Consider the following 19,768-nt stretch of genomic DNA (forward strand, 5'->3'; position numbering starts at 1 on the left):
AACTGAAGTACTCACTTTAGTTCACTTCCCCCCCATCTTTTTATTTTCTCTATGCATTGTTCCACTTTTCTATTTGCTTTCATGTCTTCTTGTCTCTCCTATAGAAATAGATACACAAAACATTGTGTGAGTACCATTTACAGGAGCAAAATATAGGCTCTTCAGAAACATTAAAGAACCAAACTTTCAGCACTTAGAGGAGCAATAGAAAAAAAATTTCATCCCAAAATGAGATTTTTTTTTTAAACAATCCTCATGTTTAAATATATTCCATTTAAATATTTTCCCTCCAAAACCTTTCCAAGCAGATCATCACATGAGAACCATGTGGTGCTTGAACAAAGTACCCAATTATGGTAGAAGGTTTAGCGAGGGATTACAAAGGGTGGGCTTAGGGTGCTTTGCATCTATGTGGTATCTCAAAAGAATTTGCATCTCAGACTGGAATCAAAATGGCTTAATTCTGAGTATGGAACTGCCTGGGCAGACCTTCTGGAATAGTCACACCGCGCCATCAGGACAGATTTGAAGCAAAATCATAAAGTTGCATTTGTCTAAGCCACCTGCTTTGGAACGATCTCCTGGAGTAGGGTTTCCAAAACTCAAGACCACTTGGGAAAATGTTACCCTCTTCTTTAAAGTAAACCATCAGAAAAATTATTAACCTAAGAAATGACGGTGCTCACCAGGGTCCAAATTTATTTGTCCCTGACTGACTTTCACAAGCTGCCTTAACAGTAATTTCACTTACTGGTAAAAAATCAAAACAACAAAACTCATCTCACCTTCTGTTTGAGCTCACCTACTATCAGCTAGATCTTGTGAAGTATTTCTTGCCAGGCTGAAGTCTTCTTTAGTACCAAGCTTCTGTTCATGATCCTTCACCTTCTCCCTGAGAAGTTAACCAGACTGGGTTTCTCATCATTAGGCCCTTTTGACCACCTCTCTGTTGTGCTCTCATGGCTTTTCTCTGCAACCTTTCATTGGATTTAAGTGGCAAAGTCTTGTAAAGGGAGACAAGGTAGAACAGCACAAGTGGCTTCTATGAGAAGACACCAGAAGAGAGACACTGTTTCTCCCCTCCAGGGAACTAGCTCTGCTCAGCAACTTCAATAGACATGGCTGGCTCCTTTTCTACCATGACTGCCCTACACTCCAGCAGGTGAACAAGACTGTAACAGCCAAACTGATGAGATGAGACTGGTATGGGATTTACCAAAGCCATGGAGATTAGCGAGTGGGGCTGAGAGCCCCACAGGACCATCATTCCCTGTATGCAGTAAACCCCTCAGGTTTAACCAGGGCCCCTTGGAGAATAGAATGCTGACACAGCAGCAAAGAAGTTTCCTGTCTCCAGGGACATCCGCCTTGTACCTTATCCCTATAGCCATGTAAGGCAATATTGTGTTAACCCTACTGTTGGTCACTTATGGTCACTCTAACTCCTTTGCCATTGGTCAGGATTGGATCCGGGCCAAGGGTATAAAAGTAGCATACTGTACCCCTACTAACTCGGAAGAAGAAGAGCTGAGACCCTTCATGGACCCTCCAATAAAGCCATACTTGTGGAACATGGACCCTCCAATAAAGCCATACTCGTGGAACAGCCGGCGTCTTCTGCTTCTCCTCTCTCTACCGTCTGCTGGAGCCTTAGGCCAAGGGAAAAGCTACCTAGCAAGCAAAGCTGAAATCATAAGAGCTGCGTAATCACTAAGAGCTGAATATTCCCTGCTTGCTAGGGCTGTCCTGCGGCCTTGGCTTCTGGCACCCAGTCCCCTTGGGGACTGAGCTCTGGAGCTGTAACAGCTTGCATAGGATAAGACCAAGTAAGGCTCATTTACCTGTCTACCTCAAAGTGAATGATCTTGGCTACACAGCCCAGATGCCAAAACCATCCTTGTCAGTGTGGACCCAGAACAGCAATAGAAGCCATAAACAGCAAGGACACGCAGTCCACCAGATGGTGTGACTGTAGCTGGCATGGCCAGCCTGGACTGTGCTGCATCTGTGCTTCACTGTGCTTTGTGCAGGAAGGCTGGCACTGCTTGGGAGCACTTGGTTTATTTGGCTTGTACTTGGGCTTACACTTTGTTGCTTACCTATCACAGCTGTAACTGGATTGGATCTTCAGCACCCAAAACCATGCATACTGCTCTCTACTTAATGTTTTTTGGGAAGGACCATTAACAAACTGATGCAGAGAGCAAGGTGTCAGTGAACTTTCCAAAGAGGCTGTGATTATACCCCATGGGTATATTCCTGTGAGTTTTAACAGGCAGTGTTGGAAGCCAAATGTTGCTACCTGCCACAAGGCCTGCACACCCTCATCCTACCAGCAGAGAATTCACTGGGGCCTGTCAGGAATGTCCAGTCCCAACTTCTGCCTCCCTTCCTGCTTGGAACTTTCATGGGTGGTGGTGAGGCTGTCTAAAGAAGCTGTTCTATCCCTGGAAGTATTCAAGGCCAGATGGGATGGGGTTTTGAGCATCCTACTTTAGAGTAAGATTTTCAGGCAGGGGAGTTGAAACTAGATAATCTTTATAGTCCCTTCCAACCCAAAGAAGATGATGCTACATTGTCCCTCCACTGTCCACGCCCTAAGACCACTGTTACCAAAACACTGAACCAGCTGCTCTGTGACATCAGCCCTGAGGCCAAAGGCACTGCATTAGTTGGTGGCTGCATTGAATGAGCCCTCACTCCTTGCAGCACATGCCACGGCAGTGATGCATTTGCTGTGCCTCCTTGTCCTACTGGCCATGTGCAGGTCTGTGCTCAGCACATGGCACACCTGTGGGTAAGTGGCCTCAGGCTCTTGGATGTAGTTTAGACAACACTTGAGGGGTGTTCCCTGTCCCCTCTGGCCACACTACAGTTTTGTGAGCTCCACGCAGGAGCTTCAATTCCTTGACAGTGCCCAAGCTGCAGCACAACTTTCTATGGAGGCTCAAGAAGAAAACAGGAGTGGACAGACGTGTGCCCCATGGGATTCCCTGGCGCTGCTGTCCATGCAAACAATGCCATGTGGGGAGGGAAGTTGGCTGACCTTCAACCTGAGCAGCAGCAAGCCATCAAGCAATGACTTTCTGTTTACAGAGGGACCTGTGGTCTCTGGCCCATGGCTGCTTCCTATGGCCCCATGGCTTATGACTTTGACCCCATGGCTCCAGACTATGGTGAAGTGAACATCACTGGTGGCACAGATGTCCAGCCAGGAGCCTGGGCCGGGATTGTCAGCATCCAGGATCCCCGGAAACCAGGCACAGGGCACATCTGTGGAGGGTCCCTCATCAGCACAGAGTGGGTCCTCACAGCTGCCCACTGCTTCATCAACGCCAGGTAGGGAACAGCAGGGAATGGGTCTATCTCCACTACACCAGCAGGTACCCTGTTGGCAGCACCATGGGCTACTCCCATCCTGTCACCCTGCATTATGTCCAATGTCTGTGCACTGCAGACACCAGTTGAGAGACTACTCAAGAGAACACTGTGATCTTGCCACTGCTTCCTAGAAGCCTCTAGGTCAATGTTATCGGAGCCTAAGTTATGCTAGGGCAGTCATACATACTGCTTTCTTCTCTGACTTGCAAAGCAGAGAACAGGGAACTCCTGTGCTGCTGCAGCACGTCTCTGCTCCCTCTCACCTCCTTCTCCATGTCCTCCTTAGGAACACCAGCACATGGCATGTGGTGGCTGGGGCCACCCGGTTGACCAAGCTGGGCCCTGAGGTGCAAGTGCGCCAGATTAAGCAGCTGCGGGTTCATGAACACTATATTCCTGGTGAGGAGAGGAACAACATTGCCTTGCTGAAGTTGGACCAGCCTGTCGTGTGCAACCACTACGTACAGCTGGGCTGTGTGCCTGACACCACACTGAAAGTGTTGGAGCTGGAAGCCTGTTACATTGCTGGCTGGGGTATTACTACTACAAGAGGTGGGTTCACAAAAGGGACACATGCCCTGAGGGCAGACTTGGCACTTAAGGGAAATGGGTTGAGCTTCCCAACAGCAGAGGCCAAAGCCAGAGTCAGGCTGTAGGATGTCTGCCTCTGGAGCAGTAGTCCTGGACCACTCCCCAAAGCCAGACAGAAGGGGGAAAGCACAGCAACATGCTATTTGCCTAGGGAACCCCAGGGAAGCCCTAGGGAAGGGATTCATCCCCCAGCAAGAGAGGGGAATGGCCAAAGAACTGCTCTATGCTCATTTCTTTCTGTGCTCACAGCTCAAAGACCAAGTGATGTGCTGCAGGAGGCCAAGATCCACCTCATTGATGTCCAGCTCTGTAACAGCAGCCTCTGGTACACAGGGGCCATCCACACTCAACATCTGTGTGCTGGTTACTCAGTGGGTGGCATCAACCCCTGCCAGGTAGGAGCGTGAGATAAGCCACCCAGCCCCCAGAAGCACGGGCAGCCTGAGCAGCACCACCCCAACATAGCCCAGGTCCTGCTTTGTGGCCAGTCACTCACAGCCTCAGCTGCCCACCACTGCTAGGGCTTCCCTCCCCTTCCCCATGTGCAGGTCCTTCCCCAGTGCCCCCATTGTCCCAGAGGCATTACACCCAGAAAGCACATCTAGCGCTCTTGGCTGTCCAGAGGTCTAGATGCTAACCCTGGAACATCCGTGCTCTGCACGTCCGCGATTACTGTGCAGAGACAAGAGACAGCCCTACCGTACATGCCCCTCACTGCTCCCAGCCAAGGTTCTGGAGGCTCGAGCACCTGGGCTGAGACTTTCTCTACCAGGAATACAGCTCTGTCAAGGGCTGTGAGAGAGGAGACAGCTCTAGTGCTCGCAGCAACTACCCAATATTACCTTATTCCTCTCTTGCTCCACTGCAGGGTGACAGCGGTGGTCCTCTGGTGTGCAAAGACAACAATGCTGCCTTCTTCTGGCTCATTGGTGTGGCCAGCTGGGTGAAAGACTGTGCAGGAGCAAACCAGCCTGGTGTCTACACCTCCATTCAGCACTTCTATGACTGGATCCTGGTCCAGATAGACCCGCAGACACAGAGAAGGGCATCAAGACATTCTATGACTGCCCTAACTCCCCCTCAGAAGCCAAGACCAACACCAACACCATTTTCACTCCAGAAGATGGTGGAATTTTTTAGTCAGGCACAGGAGCTCCTTCAGGTCTTAAGGAGAAAAGTGGCTAAAGAAGCAGGATGAACAGGATCCAGTGCAGGCTGCAGTGGACCATGACCATTTTCTTTTGGAGCAATGTCTGCTGATCCAAAGGGAGCTTCAGTGTCTAAGGCCTGCCCTATCCTGCTCCTGCTTCTCCTCTGTGTGCATACTAATCCTGAAACTCACTTAGTTGTGGAAATAAAGTTGTCTGGTTTCACTGTTAACCATGTTTTCAGTTCCATTCAGTCTCCCATGCCAGGCAAGGATTTCCACACCTGGTAAATGCAAAATCAGGCTAAGGACAGACATCAGGCTCAACAGAAAATAATCAGTCCAAAGGACTGAAACTCTGCTTGGTCAGAGAAGAGGGCAAGGGTGCAGTAGAAGACGGGAATACAGCTCACAGAGCAATGAGATCCTAGAAACAGCACTTGGAAGTCTAAAGTGTCCTAGGCTGCCTACTGGTGGGATAACTCTGTGTTTGTGCACAGTGCACTAGGGAAAAAGTGGACTCTTTCATGGAGACATGGTTCATAGAAAGACCCAAGATTTGCACCAAGGACTGGGTAAAGAACTTGACATCCAGTCACAGATACTACATGGATAAATTTCAATTAATTTCTATACTGTTATTTGAGGAACATGCTGTGCTTATGACTATAGAGAGTGAAGGTGTGTTCATGTTTCACTAGAAAACATCCAATCCAGATCGCCTGGAAAAGCAGAGAAGGACTGGACTGTGCTCATTCTCATGGAAGGGATGGTTATGGATACTTGGGTGCTAGTAAAGGCATTGCTGTGTCTCTGTCAACCTGGTTTGTTGTTCACAGTAGCTGTGTAAGTCTCTGTGTCTGTTTCTCTGTCAGTGTACCTTGCTCTCCGGAATGCACACAAGCATGGACACACAGTTTTGTCCTTTAGGAAGCAGAGCTATACCTAATAAATAGTTCAGAGCTATCAGCTACCGCAGACACTACTCATCTCTGATGTTACTTCCAAACATGAATTATCGTACTGGCCAAGTTTATCCATCTCAAGAAATCTCATCATATATAAGTCGAGAAATCCTTCTTATTGTTATGAAATGCAGAATGAGTAACAAATTGCCATTATTATGGTATGATAATGGTATGATATCATAACTAGTGGTTCTTAAGTAAAATATTAACTTTGAGTAATAGAAGAACTATAGGGCTGAATAGCGCTGAATTTTCCTTGCTATTTGTTATCTATGCACTGAGAAAGAAAATTCCTTTAGGAAAATTATGACTTTTCAAGAGCTTGCATTTCTTAGCAGCCTCTCACCTTCCTTTCAGTCTCATAAATACATGCAGTGTGAGTTGTGAAAAAACATGATGACAATCATTTTCCTAAAGCAGACTGATATGATTGCTCTAACATTTTTATTGCAGTAGAAAGATGGAAAATTTCAAGCAGAAACAAAATAAATCTAATAATCTATTCAGAGGAACCATAAGCTACCATTATCCAGCAGTATCACTGAGATGCCTCTATAATGCAAAATTCATAGCATTAAGAGCGATGCCAGACTCCATTTTCCTTAAGAAACTGCATTTGCGCCATAAACACTCTGCACATCTTTTTAAGGATATCTTATTAACACAGGAGATAACGATCTACACTTCGTACTTTCTTCTTTTTTGAAATGATACTAAACAGTAAGTTGCAGACTAAAACTACTAAGAAATCATTTCACTTGCCAGAGATGATTGTTCCTTGCAGCTTGATGATTTTTGTGCATTTCCTACAGTATATTTTCTTATATTATATACTTATACAATGGCATTTCTGTTGGACATGAGGAACAATATGTAATTACATGCCCTTCTGTTGTAATTTGAACCCCTGGGCACTGTGTTAGTGTGGTGGTTTGACCGGAAATGGGATTTCTGTGATGCTGCAGTCAAACCAATGGGTGCTCAGATTTTAATATTGGCACCTGATGTGGCCGTTGGGACATTGGGATCCGCCTCTGAGAACACAGGGTTAAAATCAGGGCTCCCCCCCGTAAGGTTCTCTTTGGATTTCCGGCGGGACAGAGTTGGCTGGGCAGGGGGAGGGGAGAGCTACGCGGCCCGGGAGAGGTGGGCCTGACCCTGAGGGGCCCAAAGGTGGAAGCATCCAAGAACTACTGAAAGGTATTCCCCCCCCTTCTGGGAGACAGACAGAGAGAGAAACAGAACCGTGCCTGGGAGTTACCTTGAAACTTGATAAACATGTGCGGCAGCAGGCAGCACGGCTCAGAAGGAGGAAGGGGGGGAAGGAGGAGGCAGAGGAGGCAGCGATGTGTCCAGCCGCTTGTGGGAACTTTTAACCCCTTTGTGGATAATGAAAACTTTACATAACATTAACCCTTCCTAGAAGAGTGATGAAGGTCTGGGCAGAAAGAGAGAGATATTGGAAGAATGGAGAAGATGGAGAGGCATTTTTGCTGGACTCTTTTTTTTTTTTTTTTTTTGTATAGCCATGGACTATTTCCTTCTAATAGAGAGACTGCTTCCAGGGGGGGCAGTGCCTCAGAACCAGGAGGGTTCAGTGTGGGTACCCCTCAGCCCCAGGGGGTGCAAAAATTATAGGGGGGACAGATGTCCCAAAGTTGAGACTGTGCCTTTTTGGAAGGAGACCAGGCATCCTTAAAAGGACCCTAGAGGCAGCCCTGGTCCATGTGCAGTGGTGAGAGCACTGGGCATGGAAGAAAGATGGCACAAAGCAGACTCCTTCTCCTCTTGATGAACGGAGGATTGAGTATTCTAAAGGGTGGTGCTGGACCAAGAGCTGGTGATTTGGGAGATGTATTGTATTGGAATTTGGTGGGGGGAGTAGGAAAATGCTTTTGTAAGGTTTTCATTTTCCTTGTGTGTTTTTCTCTTTCCTTGTAGTTTAGTTAATAAAGTTTTCTTTATTTCTAAGTAGGAGCCTGCTTTGCTTACTCCTGGTCACATCTCACAGCAGACACCAGGGAGAGGGTATTCTCATGGGGGCACGGGCATTGTGCCAGTGCCAAACCATGACATGTTAGTAATTATATTTTCTTTATCCACTGTTCTTTTATAGCTTTCTTCAAAATTAATTCTTTCCCCAATTTCTTTAGGGAATCTTACTTCAAGGATGGTCTTTACTAAATACTGTTAATTTAAACAACCAGACCTGAATCATAAGAAAGGTTAAAGACAAAGCATGAGTGCAGTAAGATTTATTATTTTTACTCTCACATTACATTTGCCTGTGCTCTTGGACAAGTCTCTGAACTGCCTTTCTAGGGTGTTTTCTAGGGTATTGTTATATACATACTTAGCAGCAGGACGAAATGGAGCACTAGCTGCTGAGAATAAAATCCCAGCCAAAAACTGGGACAAATGCACTACATGAATTATCTGTTCTTGCAAGAGTGAACAGTGGGAATTCAGAACTGGAACTTAAAATGGTATTAATTTTAGGTGCAAAACTACCGAGTTTTAAAGAAAAAAACCTGCAAAGAAACAAAACATGCTACATCCTTCAGTAACCCACACTGATAATAAACATGCTCAAAAACCAAGCAGTTTGAACCGGACTATTTCGTACCATGACATATTTGCAATCTGAGATGCCTATATACTTTCACTGCACAACCAGTATCAAAAGAGGCCTCCAAGTTTTACAGTGCTTTTGGTACAGGCCCGTAGCAAATGGCAGAGCTGAGGAGTAATGTGCTCTGTTGATATGTGAATGGTGACACAGAGCCAGAAAATAAAGACTTAGAGTGAGGAGATAAGAAATTCAGAGTAAAACCAAGAATGAGATACTTTTTAAGAAAAGTGTCTTATTTCTGAAATTACAAACTCTCATTTACACAGAACAAGACAATAACGTGAAAAACATCGCTGGTTTAAATGTTCCTTGTACTGAAAAAATGTATTTCGCACTTGTGCACTGACATACATTTTCCTTTCTGAAATGTCCTGCTGTTTGTGTTAGCATCTTTTTCTAAAACTACAGTGACCTTATTTCCTTACTGATGGATCTTTACCAACGGCAGGATCCCATGGGGTATTCTACTGTCCAGTAGTTAATTTGAATGTCTTTGCACAGTGGCTCCAGTGGCTCCTGATGATTATCTTTTCTACTCCCATCTTCACAGAATCACAGAATCAACTAGGTTGGAAAAGACCTTTGAGATCAGTGTGTCCAACCTATGACTGAACACCACTTTGCCCACAAGACCGTGGCACAGAGTGCCACATCCAGTCTTTCCTTAACACCTCCATAGATGGTGACTCCCCCACATCCCTGGGCAGCCCATTCCAATTCCCAATCACCCTTTCTGTGAATAAATGCCTCCTGATGTGCTCCCTCCCTCCCCAACCTAAACCTCCCCTGGCACAGTATAAGACTCTGTCCTCTTACCCTGTTACTGGTTGCCATGGAAAAGAGCCCAACCCACATCTGGCTACACTCTCCCTTTGGAGATATATAGAAAGGGATGAGGTCCCCCCTGAGCCTCCTAAACAACCACAGCTCTTGCAGCTGCTTCTCATAGGACCTGTGCTCCAGAACCTTCACCAGCTTAACTGCCCTTCTCTGGACATACTCCAGCACCTCAATGTCCTTCCTAAATTGAGGGGCCAGGAACTGGACACGGGATTTGAGGTGTGGCCTCACCAGTGCTGAGTACAGGGGGTCAATCCCTGCCCTGCTCCTGCTGCCACAGCATTGCTGGCACAGGCCAGGAGCCATTGCCCTTCTTGGCCACCTGGGCACTGCTGGCTCATGCTCAGCTGCTGTCAGTCAGTATCCTCAGATTCCTTTCTGCCTGACCACTGCCAGCCACTCTGTCCCCAGCCTGGAGCTCTGCCTGAGGCTGTTGTAGCCAAAGTGCAAGGCCTGGCACTTGGTCTTGCTGAACCTCATACTGCTGGATTCAGCCCTTTGATCCAGCCTGTCCAGGTCCTGCTGCAGAGCCCACTATACTCCAGCAGATCAACACTCTCCTTCAACTTGGTGTCATCTGAATTTGCCTGTAGTGGACCCTAACAACTCAGCAGCTATGATATTGCAGTTTTCCTTATAAGAGGAGATGTGATACCTTGTAATATTATCAAGGGGGGGAACATCTTTAAACTAAAATGGGGTAGGTCTAGATGAGACATTAGGAAGAAAATCTTTACTGTGAAGTTGGTGAGACACTGGAACAGGTTGCTTAGAGAAGCTGTGGATGTCCCATCCCTGGAAGTATTCAAGGCCAGGATGGATGAACCTTTGAGCAACCTGAGGTATAGTGGAAGTGAGGACAGACTAGATGGGTCCCTTTCAACACAAGCCATTTTATGATTCTATGAATGTGATTAAAAATTTCAACATTACGCATTTCCTCCTATCCAAATAGTAACAAATATTAAAATGTTTTAAAAAAATCTTTGTACACTTCTAGCAAAAGGGAATGACATTAGGGAGAAGAATAAGTATTTGTTGTAATCTCACAATTTAAGCAATTTAATCTTTCCTACTTTTTCTAATCCTGTTTCCAGGATGGAAATCGTGGCAAAAAGGTAGAGAAGGATGTAGGCATTGGGGTTTAGGAGGTACAGGGGAAGGAGCAGGTAGGGAATCAGGTGCTGCAGAGTGATTTCAGCCAATGATAGCCCTTTGGGGGCACAAACCAAAGTGCCAGTACTGAAAAACAGGCTATCATTCCCCAGGGAATGGGTCTCTTGAGGGGTAGCTGGACAAGCTGCCTCCAGAGAGTCTTGGAATGGCATTGAGTCAGTAGGAGCTTGCAGGGAGGACAGGAACACCAAGGATGACTGAAGCACTGGGAGGGCACTTGCCTGGGACAGAAGGGGGAACCCTCATGCTAAGGACCTGCACCCCTTTCAGGGACAGGGTGACATCTCTTGAGGGGACAGGGTTGGCAGGAGTGCTGGGCTCCCATGGCCCTGAGGGTCCCACCAAGCCCTGTTCCCCCAAAAGTGGGTGTTGTGACAGCTCTGGGGCTCCTGAAAAGCTCAGGAGCCTCCTCTGTGGTCCCAGAGAGGGGTATCCCAGAGAGAGGGATGAGGTATCACAGACCTGAGGATCCTGATGACCCAGCTATCCCCCTCAAAAGATGTGTCCTGGTTGTCCCAGGAGAGAGGTAATGGGGGGTGTGTCATTGTCCCCAAAGTCCCACCAAACCCAGCATCCACAGGAAGATGGTTCTTGAGGAGTGGGATATCCAGGGCCATGCTGCTGCCTTTCCATCACAAAAGGGCAGCAGTCAGTGGGCCAACACTAATCCCTGCCCAAGCTACCATCCCCTGAAGGTGTGAGGGAAGTAATCATTCTAGCTCTCTCCCAGTCCAACTGGTGTCCATTTTCCCAAGCCTGCACATTCTTCCAGCCCAGCCTGGCATCTACCTTACAGCCGCAGATTAGGGAGTACCCCCCCCACGCAGCCGGCATTGTGGTGTAGTGCAGCACTGTGTTGTAGTACAGGTCAGATTCCAGGCCTGCTCACCCTCCAGAATGAGTTATACTGTCCATAGTAAAAAACCAATCATAATAAACAAGAGAAAACAAGATCCATTCCCACATTGAGGAAACACTTCCCACCCTCCAAGCTTCAGGGCTAGGATGAAGTGCCTCCTATCCCCTGAGGTTCAGCCATAGTGGAAGGTCTCCCCAAAACCTCAGAAGTCCTTGAGGTGGCCGTAAAAATCCTACCTTCTGAGTTTGCCCTCACAGGAGAAGCCTTTGAAGTAGAACTTGCACAGCCCCTCCTTGAAGTCCATGTAGTCCGTGGGCTCACAGTTTTGGGATCTGCAGCATCGAGACACCCGTGGCCCTGTCAGCATCTGCAGCACAGCCCTCAGCCAGACCCATCCAGGGCACCTGTTGCGTTCTGCTGTAGAGAACTGCGAGTTCTTTCAGTATTGGGTTTTTGGGAATGAAATTAGGCCAAACGAGGCAAACATTGTATCTGTAAGCTGTTTACGGGAACAAAACCGAAAAGGAGCTGCCCAAATGAAAGGGAAATAGACAGAAAAGGAGGAAGGAAAACGGAGAAGGAATGGCGGAGCTGGGAGAGAGAGAAGAGAGAGAGGAAAAGAGGGGGTTACCCCGAGCGAGCCAGGGAAGTGCTGTCGGCGTCCAGGCGCGGGGCTGTGCTGTGCCTGCCTGGGCGCGGCTCTCAGGTGGCACAGCTCCGGCGGTACCGGCGGCACCGGGCGACAGAGATGGAGCTGCTCAGAGACACAGGGAGGCAGGGCAAACGCGGGGGCATGCAAGAGCCGGCGAGGGCAGGAGACCTAAATGGCAGGCTTGGAGCCAGGGCAAAAAGCGTAAGACTCAAAAAGCCCCCATTCAAAAGCAAGTTTCGAAAAGTCTCAAAAAACCGAGCCTCAAAAACAAAGCAGTCTCAAAAAAGCCCCAAGCTAAAACCACGAAGAGGAAGTTTTGAAAAGCCCCGGGGGCTTGTTACGCAGTTACCTTTTTGCCCCTGCCCCCTCCCCAAGCCTGCCTGCGGTTAGGACTCCACTAGTGTTACTGTGCAACTAACAGCTTCAGCAGTCAATGGAGTAAATTTACACTATTGTTTGCACTGCAGGACTTAATTTTTAGTTGCTTTAAAAAGATTAAACTTTTTGTTCTGGAAAGTTCTTTGTTATGTGTTCTCGGGATGCGTACACAGACTGGGGATTCCCAATGCTCTCTATTCTTGTCAGAAATGTCTTTAAACCCCACTGGTAAGATGTCCCTTCCCACTCAAATTATACTCCTCCACGGTATGGCAATGGCCTACTGCCCTCCAATTAGTATCCAGTTCTGGCAATGGTGACCATGAGCTATTTTCCTTACTGTGATTTCTTTAGGCTAAGCAATGAGATAGATTTTTCTTCCAGTGTTTTTCCTGGATGCAAACTTTCAATGCACAAATTTCAACACGCCTTCAAATTCTCAGAAGCTGACTTTGCAATTTGTAATGATACTGTTTAATGTAGGGGCTGGACATAATTAAATGTTTACAGAAAAAGAGACAGAATGTCTAAAAGAGCTTACATTATGGCTTGTTTCGTACGTCACCCTTAAGCTTTACTTGCTGTACTGTTTTATCCACTTACAGGGCCATTAAGAAGTGTGGTTAAAAATGGTTTTCTGTTCCTACTCTGTTAGATGCAAGTGAATATTTATCCATTATTTTTCTAATCACAATGCTGATAAACAAATGGAATAACAGATTTATAAATAAAGACAATAGTTAACTAAATTACAGTAAGATATCACATGTGCAATTACAGAAAATTCACATAACTGAAGCAAAAGCATAAACACAAATAAGATATAAGCAGTCCAATGGATAATACTAATGAATAAAGAAAAAAAAGCCAACTATTTCAACAGAATTATTTGAAATATTGATCAAGATGCTAAACAGCATTGATTTAAAGCTAATGAACATTTGGAATTCCAGTCTGGAATTCCAATTTGGCATTCCAAATGTGTTCTTCAGAAACAAAACCTGTTATTATGATTTTTACATTTCAGAAAAAAAAAGACAGTGCAATTATGCTTCATTCAAGTGGGACAGTCAAATCTTGGGGAAAGTCAATATTCCTTTTGTCATCAGAAACACTATAACAGTATATAATAGTTATATTCCTTCCCCCAGCTGGATTCCATGGCACTTTTATTGATATCATGCACACATGGCAGTGAAAACACTAAGGAGTCCAACAATTTAAAGAGTTATATTTAATAAATGATTTATAAATGGTTTACAGTTTGAAGGTGAGAATTAACCTTTTTGAGTCTTGCAGAATTTTGGCTACTGACCTTAAGTAGAGCCAAAATGTCACTGAGTCCATTCAAAACCACTGTTCTCTGCTGTAAGTCTGCCCATGACGAATGGACCTGAAGCAGACAGGTCAGCAACGGGCTGTTCAATTAGAGTACATACCAGCTTCTTCTCTGGCACATAAGGATGTTTCTTCAGGTTGCTCTTATCCCTGCTGGCAATTTGTCTAAATTAAGAAGCCTTGCCTGTTACAGATGTCCAGGCATGAGTTTTGCTTCTGCTCCTTCATAGTGTGGTGTGCAGGTATGTCCCTGCTTCTTCCTTTGCAAGCCTGACAAACTCCTCCTGACCTCCCTTGTCTTTCTGTCTTGTTGTTTATCCAACTTATGTCTCTCTTTTCCAGGGGGAACACATGACCACACATCAGCTCAGCCACTGGAAATGTCCTGCACAAAGATTACCAAAGAGTCAGGTCCTTTATCTACAAGCATTTACTGTCTACCTTTTGATTCTTGCTCCTGGGAGGTAGAAAATTTGAAACAGGATATATTGTATGCTAGCCATTGTATGCTAGTTTGGGAGTTGTAAATGTCTTAATTCAAATACAGAATGCACATTAAATGATGTTTCCAGGGCAACACTGTGACTGCTCCATAAAAAAAAAAAAAAAAAAAGTTTTATGTTCTTAGGTATTTGGATTTTCTAAACTTGGCAAGTTTGGCAACAGTTTTCTGGCCACACCAATTGTTTTTTTTAAATCTTTCACTAGTTTTTCATTTTTTAAACTAGATTTTCAGCTTTTTGTAAAGAAATCAATGGAACTGAAAAAGTCAATGGTGCCAAAGAACAATCCCTTTCTTTTAAAATATAGACTAATGTCTCATACTTTTTCTTCCTTCCCTCTGCATTTTGGCAGAAGTCTCTTCAGATGATACAGTATGCCTTTACAGGACTTCAGTGTGCTGAATGGGGTTGTTAGGAATGGAGAAAACATTCTATTCATTCTCCCATCCATCCATCCATCCATCCATCCATCCATCCATCCATCCATCCATCCATCCATCCATCCATCCATCCCTTGGTTCATTCACCTAATAGCCTACTTTTAGATCTCCAGTTACAAGTTGAGCATACACTATTACTCAGAAGTGGCTGATCTTTAAGAAGCTGAAAGAAAAGTAATTTAAATAAGCCAACAAAACTTTAATTTGGCACTGAATGAACCATTGTGCTTCTGCTTCTCAGTAAATTCATAGATCAGTGGCAAATACAGCTTGTTTGCCACAGAGATGCCATGCTGGTGCCTTAGCAGCAGTATAAAGACATCACAATATGCAGTGATAAGTACTATGTGGGATCTCATGAGGCAGAACAAGAGACAGGGACATTGCATCATCCCTAAGCAACCTGGTCCCCCAGGGGGTCACAGGTCAAAGTGAACTCTGCTCACTCTGCTGTGTTACAGGGACTTGGGTGAATGAAGACAGCAATGTCACAGCATTGAAAGTGACATCAGCTTCAGAAGAGGCACATCATGCTTGGCAGGCAGTGAAGCAGAGCAGAAGTTTTGCTGGATGGCTGCAGTCCTAGACAAAGAATAGGGCCACCAGTGTCTCTTTAAGTTTATTTCAATTCAGATAAGTATTTCTTCTTGTATGTGTCTGATTTGCCTCAATTTTTACAAGATGCTTTCCTTCCCAGGCTTCTGGGGTTTCTGGAGTCTGGGCACTGTCTTTTCTCCTCTTCTAGAACTGGCTGTGCTCCCTCTCTTGTGGCTGTTGTCCTGCCATGATGCTTCTGCCCCCTGAGCAGACAACTAGGATGTTTCCTGTGGCTGTAAGTGATCCCCTGCACAGTGAGTTTCCAAGATTCTTTAATGATATTACACTTAAAATCTTCTAGTAGACTGGTGGTTTTTATTTTTAAACACACTTCAACTGTACTTGCCAGTTGCTGTTCCCACTTGCAGCACAAAGTAAGATATGCATTTGGTGAGATGACAGTACGCAGCATTTGTCATTTTGCATTTTCCTTTAGACATCTCTCTTCTGTGTACTTTTAAAAAGATTGAGAAACCCTCCAATTCCTTCCCTTTCTCTCTGCCTTAGAAAATATATTTGCACTAAGTACAATTAAGATCTGACTGACTCCCCCAAAAGAGGAACGTGTCTTTAGGAATGTAGTTTAAATGCTTCACATGTCAGAGGCACATTAACTGTGGTTTATGATAATTTCACAGAATTCGTCTTCCTCATGCAAGGGTTTACCATGGCCACTTCAAGTAAAATATAGAAAGACAGTGTTGGTCAGAATTTACAGAATTCACAGAATCACTAGGTTGGAAGAGACCTTAAAAGATCATCGAGGCCAACCCATGCTCTAACACCTCAACTAAACCATGGCATTGAGTGCCACATCCAGTCTTTTCTTAAACATATCCAGGGATGGTGACTCCACCATGTCCCCTGGCAGGCCATTCCAGAACTTTATCACTCTGTAAAAAACTTTTCCCTAATGTCCAACCTATATTTCCCTTGATGCCGCTTAAGACACTGTCCTCTGGTTCTGTCAGCTGTTCCCTGGAGAGAGACCAACCCCCCCTGACCACAGCCACCTTTCAGGGGGTTGCAGAGAGTGATAAGGGCACCTCTGAGTCTCCTTTTCTCCAGGCTAAACACCCCCAGCTCCCTCAGCCGTTCCTCACAGGGTTTGTGTTCCCAGCCCCTCTCCAGCCTCGTTGCCTCCTCTGGACAATTTTTTCATTTACATCCACTATGAGGACATCAGGGGAAAAAACCCCAAAAGAAGTTAGTAATTTACAAGTGATTAATTGTGTGTTGCAACAATTTAGATTTCTAAAGATTTAGACTTCTAAATCTTTATTTAAAGGAGCTCATATGTGCGGTTTTTGGCTCTGATTCAGGGGAGCTGAGCCCAGAAAGCAGCATTATGATCATTTAATCTGAACCCCAGAATCACAAAAGCCATAGAACCTTCCCTCATGGGTCCTGAACACATTAAGTTTTATATAAATTGCTCCAGCTTTTCTTTCCATGTATGGCACAGCAACTGTGACATCTGAAGAACCCATGGTACTCTTAGTATCACGACTCAGTGACTTGCAGCAGTAAACTTGCGGAAGAACACCTGAGGCAGTGAATTAGGTGCCTGTTTGGGTACTGTACTTAAACCTCTAAAAAAGCCTTACAAGTTTGAAGTGGTATGTCTTACTTCACTTAGTTTCATTTGCTCCTCACTATTATGAAATGATCTTAAGAAGAGAGAGATGACAACACAGACAAGATTTGGGTAGGAGCCGTTCACCCAGGTGGAGCAGACAGCAATGAAGCAGCACTGACCGTGTGAATCAGACACAGCCTTTTGCACAAGCTTTACAAAACTCTAGGCTTTCTGAGCTCATTCCCACCCCAAAATTAGGAAGATCTTCTGGATTATCTCATCTGTTTCCTCTTGTTGTGCTAATGGAGGGCACCAATGTCACATCCTCTCTGCTGGGCTGCATGATGATCACTATCCTGCCTATCCTCAGCCATCCCAGTAATGGCCCAGGTAACTGTGCTACTGTTTGCCATGCCCTGGGCTGGGGAACTTTTCTGTGGATGAAAGGTGAAAAAGGTCTTTCATATCAGATATCTAAGGTAGGCCTCATGTTAGTACATCTTAGTGTTATCAGAAAAGCAACATGGCCAAGAGCTATGTAACGTGAGTGATGTGAAATAAGATCAGAAGCTAATTTCAAACAAAATAAACAAAAAAGAAAGACAGCCTGATGAAATACCATTTGTAGGAAAAGGCAAGGTTTTGAAATTTACAAAGTATCCATGGATATATTTTCAGTTCATGTGAATGAATGTTACTTAACAATTCATATTTTAGAAAACTGGGTGTGTGTTGAACAATAGCTCTTAGCCTATTGCATCAAGCAACATTTTATTGAGATAACTGACTTTTCTATGAACTTCTTTCCTGAATTTGAGAACATTGAAAATTACTCAATTTGTGTGTGTTCCTAAAGTAGATCTCAAAGTTTTCCTTTCTCGTTTCCATTCTTCTCTATGTTGTATATGGTTTCCCACTGCTGAAAATACAAGATGCAAAAAGCAGAACTGCTGCACTATTTTCTTTTGATTGGTCTCTTCATTTTCAAAGCAGACTGAACTTGTGTTTTGGGCTTTTTTTTTTTTTTAATTACAAAGATTTTAAACATACGAAAGTATGCTTGTTGCATCTTTTATCTAAGTACAATTTGGTGTGTATATTAGTTTTAGGTCCTTGCTGGCAGTCTACAGGCACACTGAAACACTGTGAACCGTGTCATTCGTTGTAGATAATACAAGCATGACCTGTGAGCTACACAGTGAGAGGTATACAGATATTCAGATACATATTTTGATATTTGTGTATTTATATATAGGCAGCACAGTTGTAGCAATTTGTAATTATATTCCCTGTGTTTACTGGCAGCAGATCTACCTTCCTAAAGAACAACCCTTTTCTTAACACCGTGTGAACAGAGCAGTCTCCAGCAAGGGCAGGGGACTCGCTCCCCCCAGGGCAGTGCCAATTTTCCAAGCCCATGTCATCCCCAGCCCAGCCACCCATGACCCCTCCGTCTCACCGGTCCTTCCGACCTCGCCGAGGGACGTGGGCCACAGCAGCAAGTCCCCTTCCAGTAATGTACTGCAAGTCGTCGGGCAGACGGCTGGTCACCTCCAGGCCAGCGTCCAGCTTCTCCTTGTTGGCCTTGGTCAGTCTCTTGATCTTTACGAGGAGGTCGGGGCGGCCGTAGCGAAAATGCGGGTTCCAGAAGTGGTGCAGGGGCCCATCAGCGTAGCTGGTATCGCCCACCGCCGTGGCCGGCCTCGGTCTGGACCCGACCGTGCTGCTGGCCGGACTCACCGTCAGCTTGTGGAACCCGTACAGGTTGAGCTGGCGGACGATGCTGCCGAAGTTCTTGGTTTTGAAGAGCTCCTCCTCCCCGGAGGCGCTGAGCCCCACGCCCAGCAGCTCCTGCTCGAAGAGCCCCTGGTCGATGAACAGGCCTTCGCCGTGGGCGTCCCAGCGCACCGAGTGGACGCAGGGGCTGTTGACCAGCAGCCACAGCTTCATGGGGAAGGTGCAGGGCCGGGGGATGACAGGGCGGGAGCGGGGCCAGAGAGCGGCGGAGGAGGGGCGGAAACCAGCCGGCAGCGGCGGCTTCGCCATCGCGCCGGGCGGCAACTGTCGCGACACGCGGCAGCGCGCGCCCAACGCCCCGCCGCCCACAACGGCCGCCGCGCGGGGGCGGCGCCGCCCCCGTCGAACGCTGGCACGCGCCCGATGCACGACGCGCGCTCGGGCCGGCCCCTCGGGAACCCTCAGGCTCCCGAGCGTCGGTCCCGGAGCGCGCCGCGCTGCCCACGGCAGCTCCGGGCCCTGCGAGCCCTGCGGTGCCCTCAGTGCCCCCAGCCCAGACCCCGCTGCCCTCCGCGTCACAGAAAGAATACAACTCTCTAGCACTGTGATTTCAGTATTAGAAAGCAGGCGTTACTTAATTTCAGTGCTGGGTGCACGGGGGAGGGGGGGGGGGGGGGGTGGGACGGACGGACACGCCAGCAGAGTTTTCGAAAATTCTCGTTCCCCTTATTAACATATACAAAGCTGTACACCTTATAGCTTGGGCATGCATACAGAGTTTGGAGAACAGTCTCAAAAGGGTCTTTGGTGGTTATTTGGAGAATGGCTCCCACCTTACTTTATCCTTTCATGGCCACAAGTTCACCTGAGGACATGACATGAATTGGCTCACAGTCTGCTGTCTTGGTTGAGCAACTTCTTTCCTTGGTAAGAAAACTTTTTTTTACAAC

The 19,768-nt window shown here is 46.2% G+C and overlaps 1 protein-coding gene across 2 annotated transcripts in view; it reads right to left on the reverse strand.

Annotated features, from left to right (window-relative positions):
* Positions 1-19,768, reverse strand: part of PUM3 (pumilio RNA binding family member 3) — a 70,009-nt gene that overhangs the window by 39,266 nt on the left and 10,975 nt on the right. Inside the window, exon 1 of one of the 2 annotated variants that reach the window (XM_074532836.1) lies at positions 18,541-19,142. The exons of the other annotated variant lie outside the window; for it this stretch is intronic. Coding sequence (XP_074388937.1) covers positions 18,541-19,127 — 587 coding nt within the window. The 5' untranslated portion in view covers positions 19,128-19,142. Of the gene's footprint in view, positions 1-18,540; positions 19,143-19,768 lie in introns of those variants that run through there. 2 annotated transcript variants of the gene reach the window in all.

Source organism: Zonotrichia albicollis, chromosome Z, assembly GCF_047830755.1.
Source record: "Zonotrichia albicollis isolate bZonAlb1 chromosome Z, bZonAlb1.hap1, whole genome shotgun sequence".
NCBI classification, from domain to species: domain Eukaryota; kingdom Metazoa; phylum Chordata; class Aves; order Passeriformes; family Passerellidae; genus Zonotrichia; species Zonotrichia albicollis.